The 16,008-nt window shown below is 37.9% G+C and overlaps 5 protein-coding genes across 9 annotated transcripts; 2 read left to right on the top strand and 3 right to left on the bottom strand.

The window, feature by feature from the left end:
- The first annotated feature begins 116 nt into the window (after positions 1-116).
- LOC145727896 (splicing factor 3B subunit 4-like) lies at positions 117-1,934 on the top strand. The gene is made up of 6 exons (XM_081977754.1): positions 117-289; positions 346-429; positions 481-755; positions 812-1,070; positions 1,127-1,483; positions 1,533-1,934. The coding sequence occupies exons 1-6, from the start codon at positions 256-258 to the stop codon at positions 1,700-1,702; spliced, it is 1,179 nt and encodes a 392-aa protein (XP_081833880.1). The 5' UTR covers positions 117-255; the 3' UTR covers positions 1,703-1,934.
- A 102-nt stretch (positions 1,935-2,036) lies between these two features.
- LOC145727907 (ribonuclease P protein subunit p25-like protein) lies at positions 2,037-2,854 on the bottom strand. Its single transcript, XM_081977764.1, has 4 exons — positions 2,660-2,854; positions 2,418-2,599; positions 2,242-2,361; positions 2,037-2,187 (listed from the first exon to the last, which is right to left on the bottom strand). Exons 1-4 carry the CDS (start codon positions 2,753-2,755, stop codon positions 2,049-2,051), a joined length of 537 nt encoding a protein of 178 aa, XP_081833890.1. The 5' UTR covers positions 2,756-2,854; the 3' UTR covers positions 2,037-2,048.
- Positions 2,855-4,088: 1,234 nt separating this feature from the next.
- Positions 4,089-13,946, top strand: LOC145727898 (PIH1 domain-containing protein 1-like). Its single transcript, XM_081977756.1, has 7 exons — positions 4,089-4,253; positions 4,478-4,559; positions 12,356-12,500; positions 13,000-13,169; positions 13,219-13,496; positions 13,554-13,697; positions 13,752-13,946. The coding sequence occupies exons 1-7, from the start codon at positions 4,185-4,187 to the stop codon at positions 13,785-13,787; spliced, it is 924 nt and encodes a 307-aa protein (XP_081833882.1). The 5' UTR covers positions 4,089-4,184; the 3' UTR covers positions 13,788-13,946.
- On the bottom strand, positions 4,561-12,033 carry LOC145727886 (multidrug resistance-associated protein 1-like). Of its 5 annotated transcripts, none has more exons than XM_081977743.1 (19): positions 11,640-12,024; positions 10,680-10,766; positions 10,334-10,624; positions 9,594-9,857; positions 9,347-9,540; positions 9,112-9,297; positions 8,421-9,054; positions 7,852-8,360; positions 7,530-7,756; positions 7,038-7,475; positions 6,822-6,968; positions 6,596-6,766; positions 6,356-6,537; positions 6,084-6,301; positions 5,836-6,031; positions 5,581-5,771; positions 5,402-5,518; positions 5,130-5,344; positions 4,561-5,072 (listed from the first exon to the last, which is right to left on the bottom strand). In XM_081977743.1, the coding sequence occupies exons 2-19, from the start codon at positions 10,740-10,742 to the stop codon at positions 4,711-4,713; spliced, it is 4,605 nt and encodes a 1,534-aa protein (XP_081833869.1). In that variant the 5' UTR covers positions 10,743-10,766; positions 11,640-12,024; the 3' UTR covers positions 4,561-4,710. The 5 variants fall into 5 exon arrangements, with proteins under 5 accessions (XP_081833869.1, XP_081833868.1, XP_081833867.1 ...); XM_081977742.1 differs by having other exon boundaries at positions 6,822-6,980; positions 11,640-12,023; XM_081977741.1 differs by having other exon boundaries at positions 7,852-9,054; positions 11,640-12,033.
- Positions 13,947-14,015: 69 nt separating the features above from the next.
- Positions 14,016-15,944, bottom strand: LOC145727897 (sphingosine-1-phosphate phosphatase 2-like). The gene is made up of 4 exons (XM_081977755.1): positions 15,492-15,944; positions 15,141-15,391; positions 14,918-15,090; positions 14,016-14,698 (listed from the first exon to the last, which is right to left on the bottom strand). Exons 1-4 carry the CDS (start codon positions 15,745-15,747, stop codon positions 14,281-14,283), a joined length of 1,098 nt encoding a protein of 365 aa, XP_081833881.1. The 5' UTR covers positions 15,748-15,944; the 3' UTR covers positions 14,016-14,280.
- Positions 15,945-16,008: the final 64 nt, after the last annotated feature.

Here is a 16,008-nt window from a genome sequence, read left to right as displayed (position 1 = left end):
GGCAATACCACCGGTTTTGTACTAAACATGCCAACCGAAAACGCCATATGATAAACAAAAAAGGAAAGAAGCAATGACATTTTTAGGTTAGGTTAGGTTAGGTTGTTTTGTACTTTAGTTTGTTGCTGAATGCTGATTGCTGTGCGCTTGGTTCAAAGAGGTATCGATTTCTGTACAGAAAACAATCTAAATGGTTATAAATATCATAAGAATATACTATTAGAATTACAGGTAATACCTGACTTTCCTTAAGATATGGCCAACGGCCCTATAGCGGAAAGAAACCGAGGTAAAAACTCCCATTACACTATAGCATTTTCATTCAAATTTTGTGTCCGTTTTCAGATGCCACAATTTACGTGGGCGGTTTGGACGACAAAGTGTCCGAATCTCTGTTGTGGGAACTGTTTGTACAAGCTGGACCTCTTGGTAGGTTGTATATTACATTACATTTCAAAGTACTAATATAGTTTGGTCCAGTGAATGTTCACATGCCCAAAGACCGTGTTACAATGATGCACCAGGGCTATGGATTTGTTGAGTTTATGGGAGAAGAGGATGCTGATTATGCCATCAAAATAATGAACATGATAAAGCTATATGGGAAACCTATAAGAGTTAACAAAGCCTCAGCACATCAAAAGAACTTGGATGTGGGGGCAAACATTTTCATAGGGAATTTGGATCCTGAAGTGGATGAAAAGCTGCTTTATGACACTTTTTCAGCTTTTGGTGTTATACTACAAACACCTAAAGTCTGTTACTGTATTAACTGTGTGGTTTTACTGACTAACATTTATTTTCTGCATAGATAATGAGAGATCCAGAGACTGGTAACTCAAAGGGTTTTGCATTTATCAATTTTGCCAGTTTTGAGGCTTCAGATGCTTCTATTGAAGCTATGAATGGGCAGTATTTGTGTAACAGGTCAATTTCTGTTTCCTATGCATTTAAAAAAGACTCAAAAGGTGAAAGGCATGGATCTGCAGCTGAACGACTATTGGCAGCCCAAAATCCATTGTCTCAAGCTGACAGGCCTCATCAACTTTTTGCTGATGCACCTCCTATGAGTGAGTTTTATTTTTACATTAATACTGAGCAGACTGCAATTATAATTGCTTAACAGGTATGATGCAAGGAATGACAATGGCTCCACCACCACCACCAGTTATATTAGGCGGCATGATGCCCCCTCCACCACCGACTCCTGCCTCAATAGCGCCGCCTCCTCCTCCTCCAGTTCCTCCACCATCATCCTTCCCAGCTGGCATTCCTCCACCACCATTACCTCCTTCACAACCACCCCTACCCCCTGGTGCTCCACCACCACCACCTTCCAGTGGATCTGGCGCACCAGCACGTCCTCCTTTACCTCCAATGCCATCTAATTCTGCAGCGGGAGCAATGTCAAGAATGATGCCACCACCTCCACCATGGCAAGGACCTGGTATGCCGCCACCACCACCTGGCCCACCAGGCTCTGGTAAGATTTTTTTTGTAAACTATTTAACAATAACTAACTCCAAAACTAGGATCAGGAGGTAATTTTCCGGGAATGTTCCCACCACCTCCACCACCGGGTGGAAGACCCCCACCGCCAAACTGGCGACCTCCTCCACCGCCCAATTTTGCAGGAGGATCGGCGCGACCGGCTTTTCCACCCAGGGGTCCTCCTCCGCCACCACCCAATATTCAAAACTGATGAAGGTTGGGAAAGGTTCTGGCTGTTTTGGGGGTTATGTTCATTATTGCTGGTGTTTTTTTTATGGTGTACTTTGTTTATTCGATTATTCGTGCCCGTTCCTATAATTACACAACAGCCCCAAAAGAGACTGAACCCTTCAAGAGAATTTAACTGACTACTTGAATTTTTATATCCATGTTGTTCTGATGAAACATAAAGTTAAAATTAAACTGAATATAACTGTGTAGAAGATTACTTTTTAATTTTTATACCTTAAAAGTTGCCTTGCCACATTTATATTCTATTAAAATAAGAACAAAAATCCACTAGTATGAGAATAAAAAAGAAAAGATTAATCCATAAATCAAACTTTATTACTCCTATTACTGTTCTGATTTCTGTTGTGCTGTGAACTTTTATGGTAATTCCTATTTGGCTGTTTTCTGCTCAGTTGACCATTGTTCTGACCTTTAAATGGTATAATTTCACCAGGAGCTTGATATCTACAAAAGTAAATTTGTTAGTGCCTTTTTTAGAAAACTGCAATCTCACTCTACCCTAATTCATCTTTGTCACTCAACTTTTCAGCTGACAAACATATGTGTATCAATGGCAGTTTTCTTTTAACTACCAACTGGTCCAAATCTGGAATTATGGGGTCCCAATACTCATTTACCCTGAAAATCACCATTGTCACAAAGCAAAATGAAGGAAATCCTCAGCATTATTTTACATCCTATAACCCAGCTTGGTGATTTGATGCAGCTTCTGTTTGTGTTCACGTTTCATGATTTCAGCACAAGTTATAGTTTTGCCTACTGACGGTCCGAAACCTGTCCACACTACAGTTTTTGTGTCTGGAAAGTTTTGCAGGGCATACTCCAGCAAATTTCGGATTTTACTGCCACCTCTCACCTTTAAAAATCACAAGTCTGTTGATGTCGAATTAAGCAGATTTTGTAACTTGGTGCTTGCCTGCATCCATAGGAAATCGGCTGGAAGATCTGGAATGGGGATTTTCAGTTTTTCCAGGGCTTCTTCATCATTACGTCCTTTGCGGTAATTTTCCATATTATTTTACAATAATTTCAATGCACAGTTTGTTGGATTTGATATTGATACAAGCCTCTAATAAATAAAACAAAACAAGAAAGTATGATTAAGGTTAGGTTACTGTCAGGGTTGCCAGAACAGTTTGAAGTGATGTCGCTATTACATGTTGTGAAAAGTCGCTACTTTGTCGCTACGTCAATTGTCAAATTGCTGCTGTCAAAAACAAATATTTTTTTCATAACCTGTTCATAATAGAAAATATTAGGTCTCCTACCTGCTTCACAAGTCTTCGATGTTGATGGCAAGAAATACTTTGAGATATCGCTCATCGCACAATTTTTTGATATCCAAATTCAAAAATGACCGAAGTTGAAGACAATCACAGAATCACGCCTGCGTATTTGCATTTACTTATTCTTATTTACATTTGGATTTAGTTGGGGGAACCCGGGGAACGCGGGAAAGTATGAAGCAATGAGGAAAAAGAACAAGTATCAGGAGGTAACAATAATACAAATTATAACCCGTTTGTGCATTAAGCGAGGGGGACGGAAGTTGATTGCGCATTCGCCTACTGCGCAGTTGAATTGACGCAAAGTCATTGTCAGTTTGGAGTTTCAAACCCGCAAAAATTTGTTGTTTGTATTTAGTGTTAATTTGTTTTGTTTGTTTGTGGTTCTTTAACAGTTGAGTTTTGCAAATTTAAATTAAGTTGTACAGTGGACAATAATAATAGTGTTTTATAGTGCCAACCGAAAGTTGACGGCCGCCATATTACTCCCCCTCTCCCCCTTGTTTCTGTCACCCCCTTTGTTTGCTATTGCTCCTTCCTGCTATATTTTTTTTATTCATTGGTATGAAGTATGGTTAAGTTCTTGTTAAAATATGTTGACGTTTAGCGGACAATTGACACTTGACAGAGACACAAGTCACCGTACGTCGTACGTGTACGTCAACGTCAGTTTGTTCATAATAGAAATGTAAGAAATGGGAGGAAGCATCACTGCTGCTCATATACGTTCGACCAACCTTTTATTATATTACGTTACGATGACATTTTATCAGCAATATTATTGATATTTTATGATTATTTTACTTAAATCAAAAAGTCGCTACATATCACCACTTTTTCGTAAATCGCCGCTACGATTTCAGACAATTAAAAAGTCGCTATTTTAGCGACAAGTCGCTACGAATGGCAACCCTGGTTACTGTTAGAAAAACAAAGGCACTTGTGTATTCTCTCACGTGATCAGTACGTGTGCTATATTGTTGAGTACCACGTGGTCATCTGTCGATTAAGACGGGTTCTGTCATTTTTGGTTATTTGAACTAAGGTAAACAAACATTTGTTTTTAGCTCGTTTTTAGTCGGTTCCTGTAGTAGTTTTCCTAATATTTTTATCGATAAAACAAAAATTTGGTTTAGTATAGTCCTCGTGTAAACTATGGCCAACACCAAGCCAGTTTTTCTAGATGTAGATTCCAGTATTGTTGAGAATAATTTACTAATAACTGTAAGTAACCTAAAAGTTGATTTCATGCAGGGGAGAGGATACATTTGAAAATATTTTACAAACTTTTCCTTTTTGTGGCATTAATTATTAACAAAAATCTGGTTGGGCTTCATGATTGAAATGATATTTTTTATCGGTAATTTTACAGCCTTGTATTGTTGCTATATGCATGAAAAAGTACTTGAAATAGCTCATTTTTATTGTTGATTTTATACATTTTTCAGTCCCAGTCTGATGATGAGCTTGATAAATTATTTGGTACTAAACAGCGGGAATATCCATCAAAATTGGTTAAACCACATCCAGGTAAGTAAAATATGTTTATTTTAATTTAACAATGTTTACTATTGGTTACACATTTATCCTGACATTTTTAATCATTTATTCTAAAGAGCTAACTTATTACCAAGCATACATTTAAATTAAATAATACTTATGTACAAATTAAGTCTAAAAATCAATGCACTATACCAGCATCTTTACACATTCCAAAAAATATTGAACTCTTATTTTCTAACAATGAATCAGGTGCTTCAAATTCTGCTATTTTTCCCTTATCCAACACCAGCACTCGATCCGAATCTATGATTGTGTTCAATCTATGAGCAATAGTTAAGACCGTACAGTCTGCAAAAGCCGTTCGAATGGTTTTCTGTATGAGATCGTCAGTTTCCAAATCGACAGCGGCAGTGGCCTCATCCAGAATCAAAATTTTAGTTTTCCTCAAGAGCGCTCTGGCTAAACAAATAAGCTGCCGTTGTCCTACTGATAAGTTGTCGCCGCCTTCAGACACGTTATAGGACAAACCAGCAGCCAACCCTATATGAATTTTGACTTGTTAGTTCAGCTTAAAAATCTCGGAATTTATTGATTTACCCTTAGTAAACTCTTTCAAGTGAGCCATTTCTAATGCTTTCCAAATGTCATCATCAGTGTGGGTTTGGAAGGGATCCAAATTCATTCTCAAACTGCCTGAGAATAACACGGCATCTTGCGGTATGATGGTCAACCGGGATCGTACATCGTGAAGACCCAGCTCGGAAATGTTTTTCCCATCAATCGTTATGTTACCACCGGCCGCCTCAATAATTCTAGAATGAACCGTGAAAGTTGTAGGATTTGTGGAGAAAGCATTACTATTTGCATACCTGAACAGTCCTAAAGTTAAACTAGACTTGCCGGCTCCAGTTCTGCCTACTATACCGACTTTTTCGCCACCGTTGATGTTGAAACTAATTCCTTTAAGTACTAAGTCTAAACCAGCCCTGTTAATCAACAAAAAAAAAATAACAGAACAAAATTAATTGAAGACCAAATGAAATCATACCTGTATCGGACGCTGTAGTCGTTAAACTCGACAACGCCTTTTTCAGGCCAAGTTAGGGCGGGTTTTTTGTCCGGAATGTCCCAATCTGCTTCCCTTTCCTTTTCCCCATATTCCTTGATACGTTCTACGGACACTATGGTTGTTTCCACGTCCGAGATCATCCGCACTAAGAAGTTTAATGTGTTCGTTATCTACAAAGAAATACAAATAACAAATCAAGGGTGATTCATCCGGCTTTATGAAAGTGACTCTTACGTTCATCGAGTAACTGACGGATAACCCAACAAGAGCAGCATTCAAGTCCTTGGCCAGCACAGCAAACAATGCCGCGAAGAAAATGATCAAGTTTCCTATCGTTTCTAATCGAATGGTTAACCAACGGCCTGAACTGTTTGTGGGATACATGGTTTTCAAGTTGATGTCGATTTTATTCTCGCACACCTCTGTAAAGCTTTAGAAACAACGTGAATAACATGGCGTGACATAGTTTAAGCAGGTCCTACCGTTCTTTCTGACCAAACGCTCGAATCACGTGACACCCAGTTAGGGTTTCCGAAAAGTGAGAGTAAATGGGAGAACGCGATACAGACTCGATTCTCCTTAATTGCCTGGACGTTGCCACGTAATACCGTTGAATAAACACGTAGATTCCCAGAAGTGGTATTATGACAGCAGTAAATATAGGGGTAGTAGAGCAAATCACACCTAATGTACCCAGAACCTGTACGGTACAAGATTTTGTAGTTGTGACCTTGGGGTTTAAAAAAATTCTTACCCTAAAAGTATTCTGGAAGAAAACGTTAAACGCCATAGGCAGTCTCATATCGATTCCAATAATGTCCCCAGAAAATCTGCTCAAAATCCTACCAGATGGAGTGGTGTCAAAGAATGACATGGGCAAACGCATAACGTTTTTCAGTACGAAATTGTGCAACTTGGCGGCGGCCGCCATACTACCTAAAACACTTTCGTTATAAGAAAAAGTTTAAAAACTTTTAAGTGAAACGGATGAAACCTTTAGCGAAAATTACGGAGGATGACATTAGCGACACCGCCTGGGCAAATCCTAAAGCTCCGTACACTCCCAGATATAAATCTCTGAGTCCCGTGTCCACCACACCGTCCACGACCATGTTGGGGTCTTCCGACCACATTCCCAACCACACATTGGTCACAATACCAAACACTGTAATGCAATTTGATTTTTAATTCTCTTTCCTACATGTAATTATGTTACTAACCTTGAAAACTAATACTGAAGAGTATAGTTCCAGCAATGGCAATCAATCCGATCGCCTTCAAGTAGTACATATAAACGTCACTTTTTACGTTGCCTTTCTCTGCCATTTCCTCCGCAATCAATTTGCCTTTGTCCTTCCCGCCTGGTCCTTTTGAAATAACTGGTTAGAAAAAAAACATATTTTAGATGAACTGTGATGATGATCCAATAAACTTACTCTTCTCTTGTGGCAGCTTCACGCTGCTTCGCCTGGTTACGCCACTGATTTTCCTCACAGACGTGCTAGGTCGTCTGCGCAAACTTTCCCTGGATTCAGTCCGGCTCAGTTCGTTGAGATTTGTCTGAGAGCCAATCGAACCGGATTCTGATAAGCGCGATCGTTGTCTGGAAATGGTTCTAGTGAATTCCACAGCTATGGGCGTGTCTGCCAATTGGGTGGCCAACTCCTCCAGCTCGTCCACGTCCTCCACCTCTTCGGTAATGTGCTGCACGATAAATTCAGCAAACGCTCCTTTTTTCGCTAACAAGTCTGGGTAGTTTCCAGTTTCTGATATTTCACCATTGGTCAGACAAATTATGTGATTGGTTTGCGGTAGGTAGGTTATGGCGTGCGTCACTAGGACTCGGGTTTTGTCTTTAAGCAGCCCGTTTGGACCTGTTAGATTTGTTAGTGTTGAATTTAAATTCCTTTAGTTTTGTGTGTGCTTACCGATTAAATGATCGAAAATGTGTTTTCCCACGTGTGAATCTACGGCGCTCAATGGGTCGTCCAAAAGGTACACGTCGGTATCGGCGTACACTGCCCTGGCGAGACTTATTCTTTGTTTTTGACCTCCGGATAAATTAATGCCTTTTTCACCAATTTCAGTTTGGTCACCGTTGGCCAACATTTGAAAATCAGACTTCAAAGCGCACGCTTCAACTATTTTGTTATATCTGCAACAAGAATATTATTAGAATTTTCATTGTTTAATAAACTAGTTAAATGGTTTATATTATTTGCTATCCAAAAACGACATTTCCACACTTACTTTAACTTGTCGAACGGTTTTCCGAAAGTGATATTGTCTTGTACTGTTGCGTTTTGAATCCAAGCTTGCTGGGGCACATACGCTATAGACCCGTAGGTGTTTACTGTACCGGACACTATGTCCATTTCACCCAAAATGGCACTAATCAAACTACTTTTTCCTGAGCCCACCGCGCCCACTACTGCGGTTAAACTGTTTTTAACCACTTTGATGTTGAGGTTCTTGAGGACGGGTTCCTCGCCCCAACTGAACGTGCCGTTTTCGATTGTGATTGGCTCCGATTTGGACTCGTAATGAGTCACGTACGGTTCCAGTTCGTCGGCGTTCAAAAAAGAGTCAATCCTTTTGACCGACACCCAAGTTTGTACCAGCTGGTTGATTACGTTTGGCAACATGGACATCGGCATCCTGAGGAGATTCAGTAGCGCTAACGATACGAAAGCTTTGGAGGGATCAAGAACGTTTTTCTCGTCCATGAGAACGTAAGTGGCGAATGTAACACATGAGACCTGCAAAAAAACGAGACAGTTAAAGATTACGTTTACAGTGTTGCCACACTGTAGTAGTACCATGAATGGAGCACAATTCCAAATAAACATACTGGCAGCGTTAAGGTACGCAGCTGTAGTCAAAGTTTGGATTTCTTTATTTCTTATTCTCATGACTTGTTGCTCGAAACTTTCTTCCCACGCGTACAACTTGAGCACTTTGATTCCGCTCAAAATTTCGTTCATTATTTTCACTCTTTCGTCTTTGCTCTTCATTTGTTTTACTTGCAATTTTCTGTTTTTGCTCACGATCAAAGCGTTGATGGGCATCAAGATAATCATCACTGCCAAACCAGCAAACACTGCCGCCCCCAGTTCTTGATAAAGCAGCACTAGGGCTAGACAGATACTGATGGGAGCCGTCCACAGCATGTTAACAAACATGACCAGTTCTTGGAACTTTTGCGCGTCGCTCGACATTAAATTCACAATTTCACCGGTGGTTTTGTTTCGTCTGGCCGAATTCGAGATTCTTAGAGATTTTCGGTAGATGGCAGCTGTCAAAATAGTTTTGGCACGCATTCCCACCACAAAGAATCGATCGGCTTGCGTACTACTGATCAAAGTCATCAGAGTGGCCACCGCGAACATGATGAAGGCGTAGAAGATGCCTTTCCAAACTGGTTCATCCGATCCGGTGAATGATATTAATAGTCTGAAATAGTACAAGGGATGTAGTTTATTATTTTTTAGTTGAAGTAAATAATTTTACCCCAAAAGCTTCGGATTGGCGAATTGAATTACGTCAGTGATGAGACGTATACAAAGACCGAAAGTAAAGGGACGCCAAATACATTTCCACAAAGCCGGTACGATTGAGGTTTCCTTCCTCTTTTTGGAACTGTCGTCTTTCAGATTGAACGATACTTTTGATTTGGACTGTTTCTCTTGGAATTTCCTAAAAACGACAAAAGTAAGGTATGGAAACAGTTTTAAAGTTTCCGCACTTTTTGCTTTTTTCCAACGATCGGGCAAATCGTTCCTCGAAATCGGGCACCAGATCTGACGAAGTGTTGCGTGGCTCTATATCGTACATATCCTTCATCTCCAAAGGGTTGCGCCAACCTTTGTACATAAAAGGCTCTAAATAGCAGAAGGTGATTCTGTTCAGAAAACTGGATCGTGGCTCTGGGCTTGGATTCTAGAATATATAGGGGTTTTAATTTAAAAAATTGGTCATGTAGACAGACTAACCTCGAATTTTCCATAAGGGTAAACTTTCGGTAGTCCTTCGGCAAGACAATTCAACAAAAGCATGGCCACCACCAAAGGGTAGTACATCATGTAACTGAGGTATTCGTAGTAATCGGGCAATGGTTCCCCGCTTTGAGCCAATCGAATTTGGCTCCTAAACCGGGAAATCCCACATACTGTGCACAGAAACCAGAATATAAACAACGTCCCCGAAGTTTGCACTCCATATACTTTGTTTCGATACGCTATCACTAAAGCCAGACCCTGCAACAAATGACTTTAATAGTTATTTAACCAACGAGTGTATTAATGAAAGCGATTAATAATCGAAATGCTTAATTAAACTGAGATTATTAATCGCTCATTAATATAAGAGTTGGTTACAACATTTTTCCGTCGACTGTAGTTAATAATAAATGTTTATTATTCTAGAAAGTTTGAAAAAAACTAATTGTCAGTTGTATAGGCAATACGGTAAACCGAAATCATAGGCACCGTTGACAATGACAGTGACAGTTGGTTCTGTCGTTAATGGTGGATGTCAACTGAATAATATCTGTTTAATACAAATAAAGTAGAATGGAACTATACTATGAGACCTATTTGGTTGCCTTTGATAAAATCATGCATTAATGGGACTCATTAATGAACGATTTTGTATCCGTTATCGTCCATTAAAAAAGCTGTTAATACGTGGTCGACGGAAAAGACTTTAAATACCCTTGGAGGACACAACTTACGAAAGTCACTAGTTTCAGTAAGGGCATAAAAATGTCCACTTTTACCACCACATCACCGCCAGTACTAAGAATAAAGTCGCTCAAGCAAACGGCGCAAATCAACGTGTTGATCAGCACTTTGAAGAAGTTTTTCCAGTTCCACGGGATGTATTTGTTGAGGCTGGATCGTTGATAGTAGACTTCGACGGGGGCGAAAAACCACAAAAACAAGCACGGTATCCAGACTAAGACGGTTTTCTCGAAACATGGTGTAAATTGGGGATCATCGGTCTCCCATGTCAATGTGGTGTTCTGAAATTGCATAAAAATTAGGACTCCACTTTAAGGAGGAAAATTGTTTTTATACCCAAAAAGTTGATCCACAGAATTTGTCCAGACCTTCGCTGTTAAACCAGGATTGATTCGTCATTTTTATTGTTTTTTCTCTCTGTCACTGAAAATGTCTTATCATAAATCAAAAGTTAATTGTTTTCAGATTGAACGGTTTTAGTTTAGAGAAAACACACAAAGCATAATCGGGTAAAACAAACTTTGACTATATTTTATAGATGTTATCATATTTGCAATGAGTTTGTCTGGTGAAAAATTTTAATGCAATGTCAGTGCAATGAATTTCAAAAATCATTTTGTACAATTTATCGCTTAAATCCCTGCTGAGACTACCGGATAATGCAATACTATAATTTTTAATAATTCATGTAGCAAATTTACTAAACAACATGGCAAAAAACCTAGTTTTTTGTAATATTTAACTAGAAAATTGTATTTTAGTAGGCTTGATAAACATTTCGTGTTATTGTTGACGGTTTGAAGAACGTTGAAACGCGTTTGCTTATTGTTTTCAGAAAATAAACAAATTTTTGATAAAGTGTAAAACAGGCTATTTATAAGCAAATGAACCTGAGTGCATTGCATTTAGTATCATTTTGTATTAATTAGTAATCTTGTTGACCTGAACCAGTCTTAAGATATTTGAACACTTGAAACTAAGCAATATTTTTTTAATATGATTTTTTAATAATCTGTTTCTTTAAAATAGTTCACAGATGTTAATTTTACCTGAATCACGTATCAATCAAGAACTTTTGCATCTAAAGCATTCTAAGAAGCACTCCATACTAGCAAAATAAGAAAATAACCTTCACCTTCCAGTACCCAAAAAATCACTTTTAGTTTTTAGTCATATACCTTCAATGATATGTAGAAAATGGAGTGGTACATATTAGTAATACTAATCACAAACAAGGTTGTTCACAGTTTTTCAAGATAAGATTATACAGATCCAATAATAACATGTAATACTTACCCCAATGTTGGTCACTAATGAGTTACTCTACACTGATCTAACTTTTAGCATAATTATTGCAAAAAAACTACTGTAATTGAGCAAAATCCTATTTGATATGTTTATTATAGTTATAACAGTAAAATAACAAACAACCGGCTCCGCAAAACACCGGATAGCGACTGAATGAAACTCGAAAGCATCTATTTCATTTACAATCGCATTTTTGATAGTAACGTTATTACATATTTGTTCAAGATTGATTTCTATTTAAGCGCGGATTGCAGTGGCGTAGGCGACAAATAATAGCAGTATTATAGTGGGTCTTGCTGTCGTTGGTACGCCACTGTTTAAAGCCGTAAACAGGTTGAGATTTGGTTCTGATAGTATTTATGAACAATGACACATTAATTTCTAGAGGTGCTTCTTGACGACATTCCATTCCATTATCTACTGAATGTAAAACTTTTTTCCTGAATGGCATTCCAAATTTTTCGAGTGGTTCCTTCTTACGCAAAAATAACCCTTTAGAAAATTGAATTAAAGTTCAGTGTCAGCATGGCAAATAACATTGTCGCGAAAACTAAACACAAACTTATCCCTAAACAAATTATTATTTAAAATTTCACAACGTGAAACTGTTACCCTAAAGATTTGAACGCTCATTGTTCTGGTAATCTATTGAAGTCACTTTTATTGCGTAAATGGTTTCCTTATTAAACACCGTTAATTTACAGGATTGTGTATCAAATCCCAAGAAGTGGGTACCGATTTGAAGGTGTTTGTCAACATTTGCACCACCGATGCCATACCGTCACCCAAGGATATCACCGAAACTGAACTCCAGGAGATTATCAACTCTGATGATGCCGCTACTTTTAGGTAGCCAAAACGTCTAGTTAGAAATAAGTTTCAGTTTTTCAAATTTTACAAATCTGATACTAGTTTCGTATACAATGGGTACAAAAAAGTCAGTAGATATAAAACGTAAAAAAAATGAAAGTAACATTAATCGAATAGCGAAGGACAGAACGGTCTATGTGACGTCATTTGACAGTGTGTCAATTTGAAATAATAATAATGTCACGTGACTGTGTGTAAATATTGTAAAGGAGGAAAAGTAGCAATGATAAAGTTTAAATAAATTAACAAAAAAAAACTAAATTTTTAAATTTGAGGCTTGAAAAATTTCACTTCTATTTAACGTACTGGAGTATTCACAATAGAACTTATCCCTATCAACTAGTAAAAGCCTAATATTCTGCCATAAATTTTCCTTTAAAACCAAAGCATATTCAACCTCCTAAAATGTATATTATATGGCACAATTTTTTAAACTTTAACAACATTGTAGTTAGCTAACAACAACTAACAAATTTAGAGTACCAATGAGCATTGGTGATGTCCGTTTCGAGAAAGACAAACACGGTGTAGAAGCCAAAGCAGTCGATATCGCGATTCACCCGAGATTTTTACAAAAAATCCAAACTTACCAGACGTTCAAGGACTTTTTAATGGCCTTGGTATTCCAGGCTCTTCTAGACAAACACGGTAAGTAAATCGAATTTAAGGGTCAACTAGACTGGAGAAATTTGTACAGGGTTGGCTTGCGTCGACAAGAAAATCATACTGGTCAATAGGAAAGCGTTCGGCACTTTGCAAGTGCATCGCATCCAGCAAAGGGAAATTGACGAGAAAATGGGAAAAGAAAAACCTACGTTGATGCAAGAATTGACTGGCGATAAGGGTGACGGTAAGAGCGTGATGATCGAAACGATATCCTCCGTAGATAACACGGTTAGGGAACCTGAATATCGTTTGTACAAAAAGAAAACCGGACCCAACTGTTTGTTTGGGGAATTTAAGTTTCCTGATGTTGTAAGTTTCATTCACTTTTATAATATCACCTTAAAAGCATTAAAAAAATCATCACAGGTTGATGCTAGTGATATAACTTTGGACGTTGGAGAGGATCGTATTGTTTTAGAAGCCAGATTACAAGGATACTTTCTGGATATTTTTGTACCTTGTTGCGTCCGGGCAGAAAAAACCACCTCAAGTTTTGACAGAGTTTTTAAAGTGAGTTTTGATTTGCCAATCCGCCCGCAATATAATATCAATTTACACTTTTAGATACTTACAGTTCAACTGCCACTGATTGGAGGATGAGATATATTTTGTTTATCATTACTAAATGAGTTTATGTAATTTACTTGCTGAGTTATTCAAGTGTTTTACTATCACCCAAATACCTTGAATTTTATTTGTTATACTGGCAAACTGAAGGTAAAACTTGTTAAGTAAAAAACTGTTTCTTATTAAAGAAAATTGTTTTGTGTTTGATTAATTCCGAAAACCTATAACAACGACTTTCTATTCAAGATATACAGAAAAAAATATATTTCAACTTTGTATATTGTTTTCAGTGCAAATATTTAAATATGCTTGAGTAGTAGGTGAGACGTGTATAAATATACAACCCTATTTTTAACAAAACATAATATCACATATTTAAGCTAAGAAGACAAGTTCCAAGCAAATAACAGAGTATGACTGACACTTAATCCAAAAGACAAAAATGCCCTCAGTCTATTAAAATAGATGGCACTAATCAAAAAAAAAAAAAAAATTGTAAGTACTGATAGCCCAACTGCTAAAACTACTATATTTCAGTAAAAAATGTGGGTCGTTCGATTCTCAAAAACCTAAAAAGTTGAGGTAGCGCGTATAAAATGTTAAATCCAATCATCGCGCAGGTCACATATTTACAACCCAACTCAACTATGGTTTTGTGTTTATTTTGTAAAGTGTTCTCAGACTGTTTTAACTTGGACTCGTCTTCTTTCAGTAGCATACAGATGAAACTGTAGGTTACACTTTGGAATAACTGCCTAGTTAATAATACGAAAAAGAATCCGATTGTGGTTCTCAATAGTATGCAACCAAACATACTCCAAGAAGGCCACATGATTAAACGTGGTAGTGGTAAGTCAGACCTTGTCATTAGGCCAGTTTGGTAATTGAGCCATGCTCCTATCAACACACCCACACACACTGACAAAATCATTGTGGTATCTCCCCTAAAAACCATTACAAAAACTATTGTAAAACTTTCAACAGAGGCCGCATTCGTTTTCGAGCTCCATGGAGCCAGCAGCGCATTTTTGACGTCACGATGACGTAATTTAGCAAAAGCATCATTTAACCAACTGTCAAATTACGTCATTGTGACGTCAAAAACGCTCTACTTTCTCCATCGAGCTTGAAAACGAATGCGGCCTTAGTTAACTTATCATTACCTAGTTGGTGTCCATTTTCTGCTGTTGGGATAGTAAATAATCATTAAAATTGACAAACTGAGAAGCAAAATGGGGGCAATAGGGTTAGTCAACAAGTAATTATCAAGATAATCAATTAGAGGCACTAAAGGGATGAGAAGTGTTAAAGCTAACACTAAACCAGCCACAACATCCTGAAATTTATATTTTCTTTAAATTATCCAGCTCAACTGTCTGCTCCTACCAAAACACTGTGCATTCCCAAATAAAGCCGGCTCAAACACACAACAGTGCACCAAACAAGAGCAGATGCAAACCCCATACCAATGTTATACTCATATCGATTCATAGTGTACAGAAGAATGGAAAATGGTATTGACACTCCCACCATGGCATGAGTGGATGGGAAACCATACTCTAAAGCCCATTTGCGTTGCAGCTGGATAACTGGCGGTCCCGGTCTAGGCCATCTCACCATATCCTTAATAGCTTGTCCTGCATATTATTTGCCTCTGAATAATTGAACAACTAAGCAACTTTATTATCTTATTCCTCGAATAATATGAGAAAACCAGTCGTTTTGAAGGTGGCTTACCGATATACATAACTAGAGTCCAGACTAGAACAACCCTTCTTCCAACAGCACCATCAATGTTCCAGAACCAGAAGGGAATGAAAGTGGAATAAAACACTTCGTCGCCTAGTGCGGTGCCGAATACAAACAAATAGTACCAGAACTTGTTCCCAATAACGTATTTGGGACTATCTGGCTTAGTATTGTTTGTTTGAGTTTGGACCCCAAAGAATTTCTGAATTTTTACTACTAAAAGTGGGTCTCCTAACCTCTTCATAATGTTAAAATCTCTGGAAGGACGAAGTAGACTAGAATATAAGCAGACACGATTTAATCACGGTTGTACTAGAAACACGAAACTGGTTCTCGGTAAATTATTAAATACATATTTATTTAAGATTTTGTAGTTAAATTGGAATTTTAAAATTATTGTTTAAGTTTAGGTGAAATGACGTTTTTGTCAACTGAACTGACATTGCCCAAAAATTTTCTGACATTTGACAATAATAAAACCTAGAGCACTAGAGTACAATAAAAC

The sequence above is a fragment of the Ips typographus genome, linkage group LG4, assembly GCF_016097725.1.
Source record: "Ips typographus isolate SLU linkage group LG4, UJ_Ityp_2.0, whole genome shotgun sequence".
Taxonomy (NCBI): domain Eukaryota; kingdom Metazoa; phylum Arthropoda; class Insecta; order Coleoptera; family Curculionidae; genus Ips; species Ips typographus.
This window is presented reverse-complemented; position numbering and strand designations above follow the sequence as displayed.

What these genes read in the sequence shown, in the direction of transcription:
- LOC145727896 (XM_081977754.1), top strand. Translation starts at nt 256, where the DNA reads ATGGCCAACGGCCCTATAGCGGAAAGAAACCGAG. An exon ending in TGCTGATGCACCTCCTATGA is followed by an intron (nt 1,071 to 1,126) that starts GTGAGTTTTATT and finishes ATTGCTTAACAG; the next exon opens with GTATGATGCAAGGAATGACA. An exon ending in ACCTGGCCCACCAGGCTCTG is followed by an intron (nt 1,484 to 1,532) that starts GTAAGATTTTTT and finishes CTCCAAAACTAG; the next exon opens with GATCAGGAGGTAATTTTCCG.
- LOC145727907 (XM_081977764.1), bottom strand. Translation starts at nt 2,755, where the DNA reads ATGGAAAATTACCGCAAAGGACGTAATGATGAAGAAGCCCTGGAAAAA. An exon ending in ACCAAGCTGGGTTATAGGAT is followed by an intron (nt 2,362 to 2,417) that starts GTAAAATAATGC and finishes GGTGATTTTCAG; the next exon opens with GGTAAATGAGTATTGGGACC. An exon ending in AGTGACAAAGATGAATTAGG is followed by an intron (nt 2,188 to 2,241) that starts GTAGAGTGAGAT and finishes TTACTTTTGTAG; the next exon opens with ATATCAAGCTCCTGGTGAAA.
- LOC145727898 (XM_081977756.1), top strand. Translation starts at nt 4,185, where the DNA reads ATGGCCAACACCAAGCCAGTTTTTCTAGATGTAGATTCCAGTATTGTT. An exon ending in AATTTAAGTTTCCTGATGTT is followed by an intron (nt 13,497 to 13,553) that starts GTAAGTTTCATT and finishes AAATCATCACAG; the next exon opens with GTTGATGCTAGTGATATAAC. An exon ending in GTTTTGACAGAGTTTTTAAA is followed by an intron (nt 13,698 to 13,751) that starts GTGAGTTTTGAT and finishes TTACACTTTTAG; the next exon opens with ATACTTACAGTTCAACTGCC.
- LOC145727886 (XM_081977740.1), bottom strand. Translation starts at nt 10,742, where the DNA reads ATGACGAATCAATCCTGGTTTAACAGCGAAGGTCTGGACAAATTCTGT. An exon ending in TCTGTGGATCAACTTTTTGG is followed by an intron (nt 10,625 to 10,679) that starts GTATAAAAACAA and finishes ATGCAATTTCAG; the next exon opens with AACACCACATTGACATGGGA. An exon ending in AAACCGTTCGACAAGTTAAA is followed by an intron (nt 7,757 to 7,851) that starts GTAAGTGTGGAA and finishes TTCTTGTTGCAG; the next exon opens with ATATAACAAAATAGTTGAAG.
- LOC145727897 (XM_081977755.1), bottom strand. Translation starts at nt 15,747, where the DNA reads ATGAAGAGGTTAGGAGACCCACTTTTAGTAGTAAAAATTCAGAAATTC. An exon ending in GACTCTAGTTATGTATATCG is followed by an intron (nt 15,392 to 15,491) that starts GTAAGCCACCTT and finishes AATAATATGCAG; the next exon opens with GACAAGCTATTAAGGATATG. An exon ending in TGGGAATGCACAGTGTTTTG is followed by an intron (nt 15,091 to 15,140) that starts GTAGGAGCAGAC and finishes TATAAATTTCAG; the next exon opens with GATGTTGTGGCTGGTTTAGT.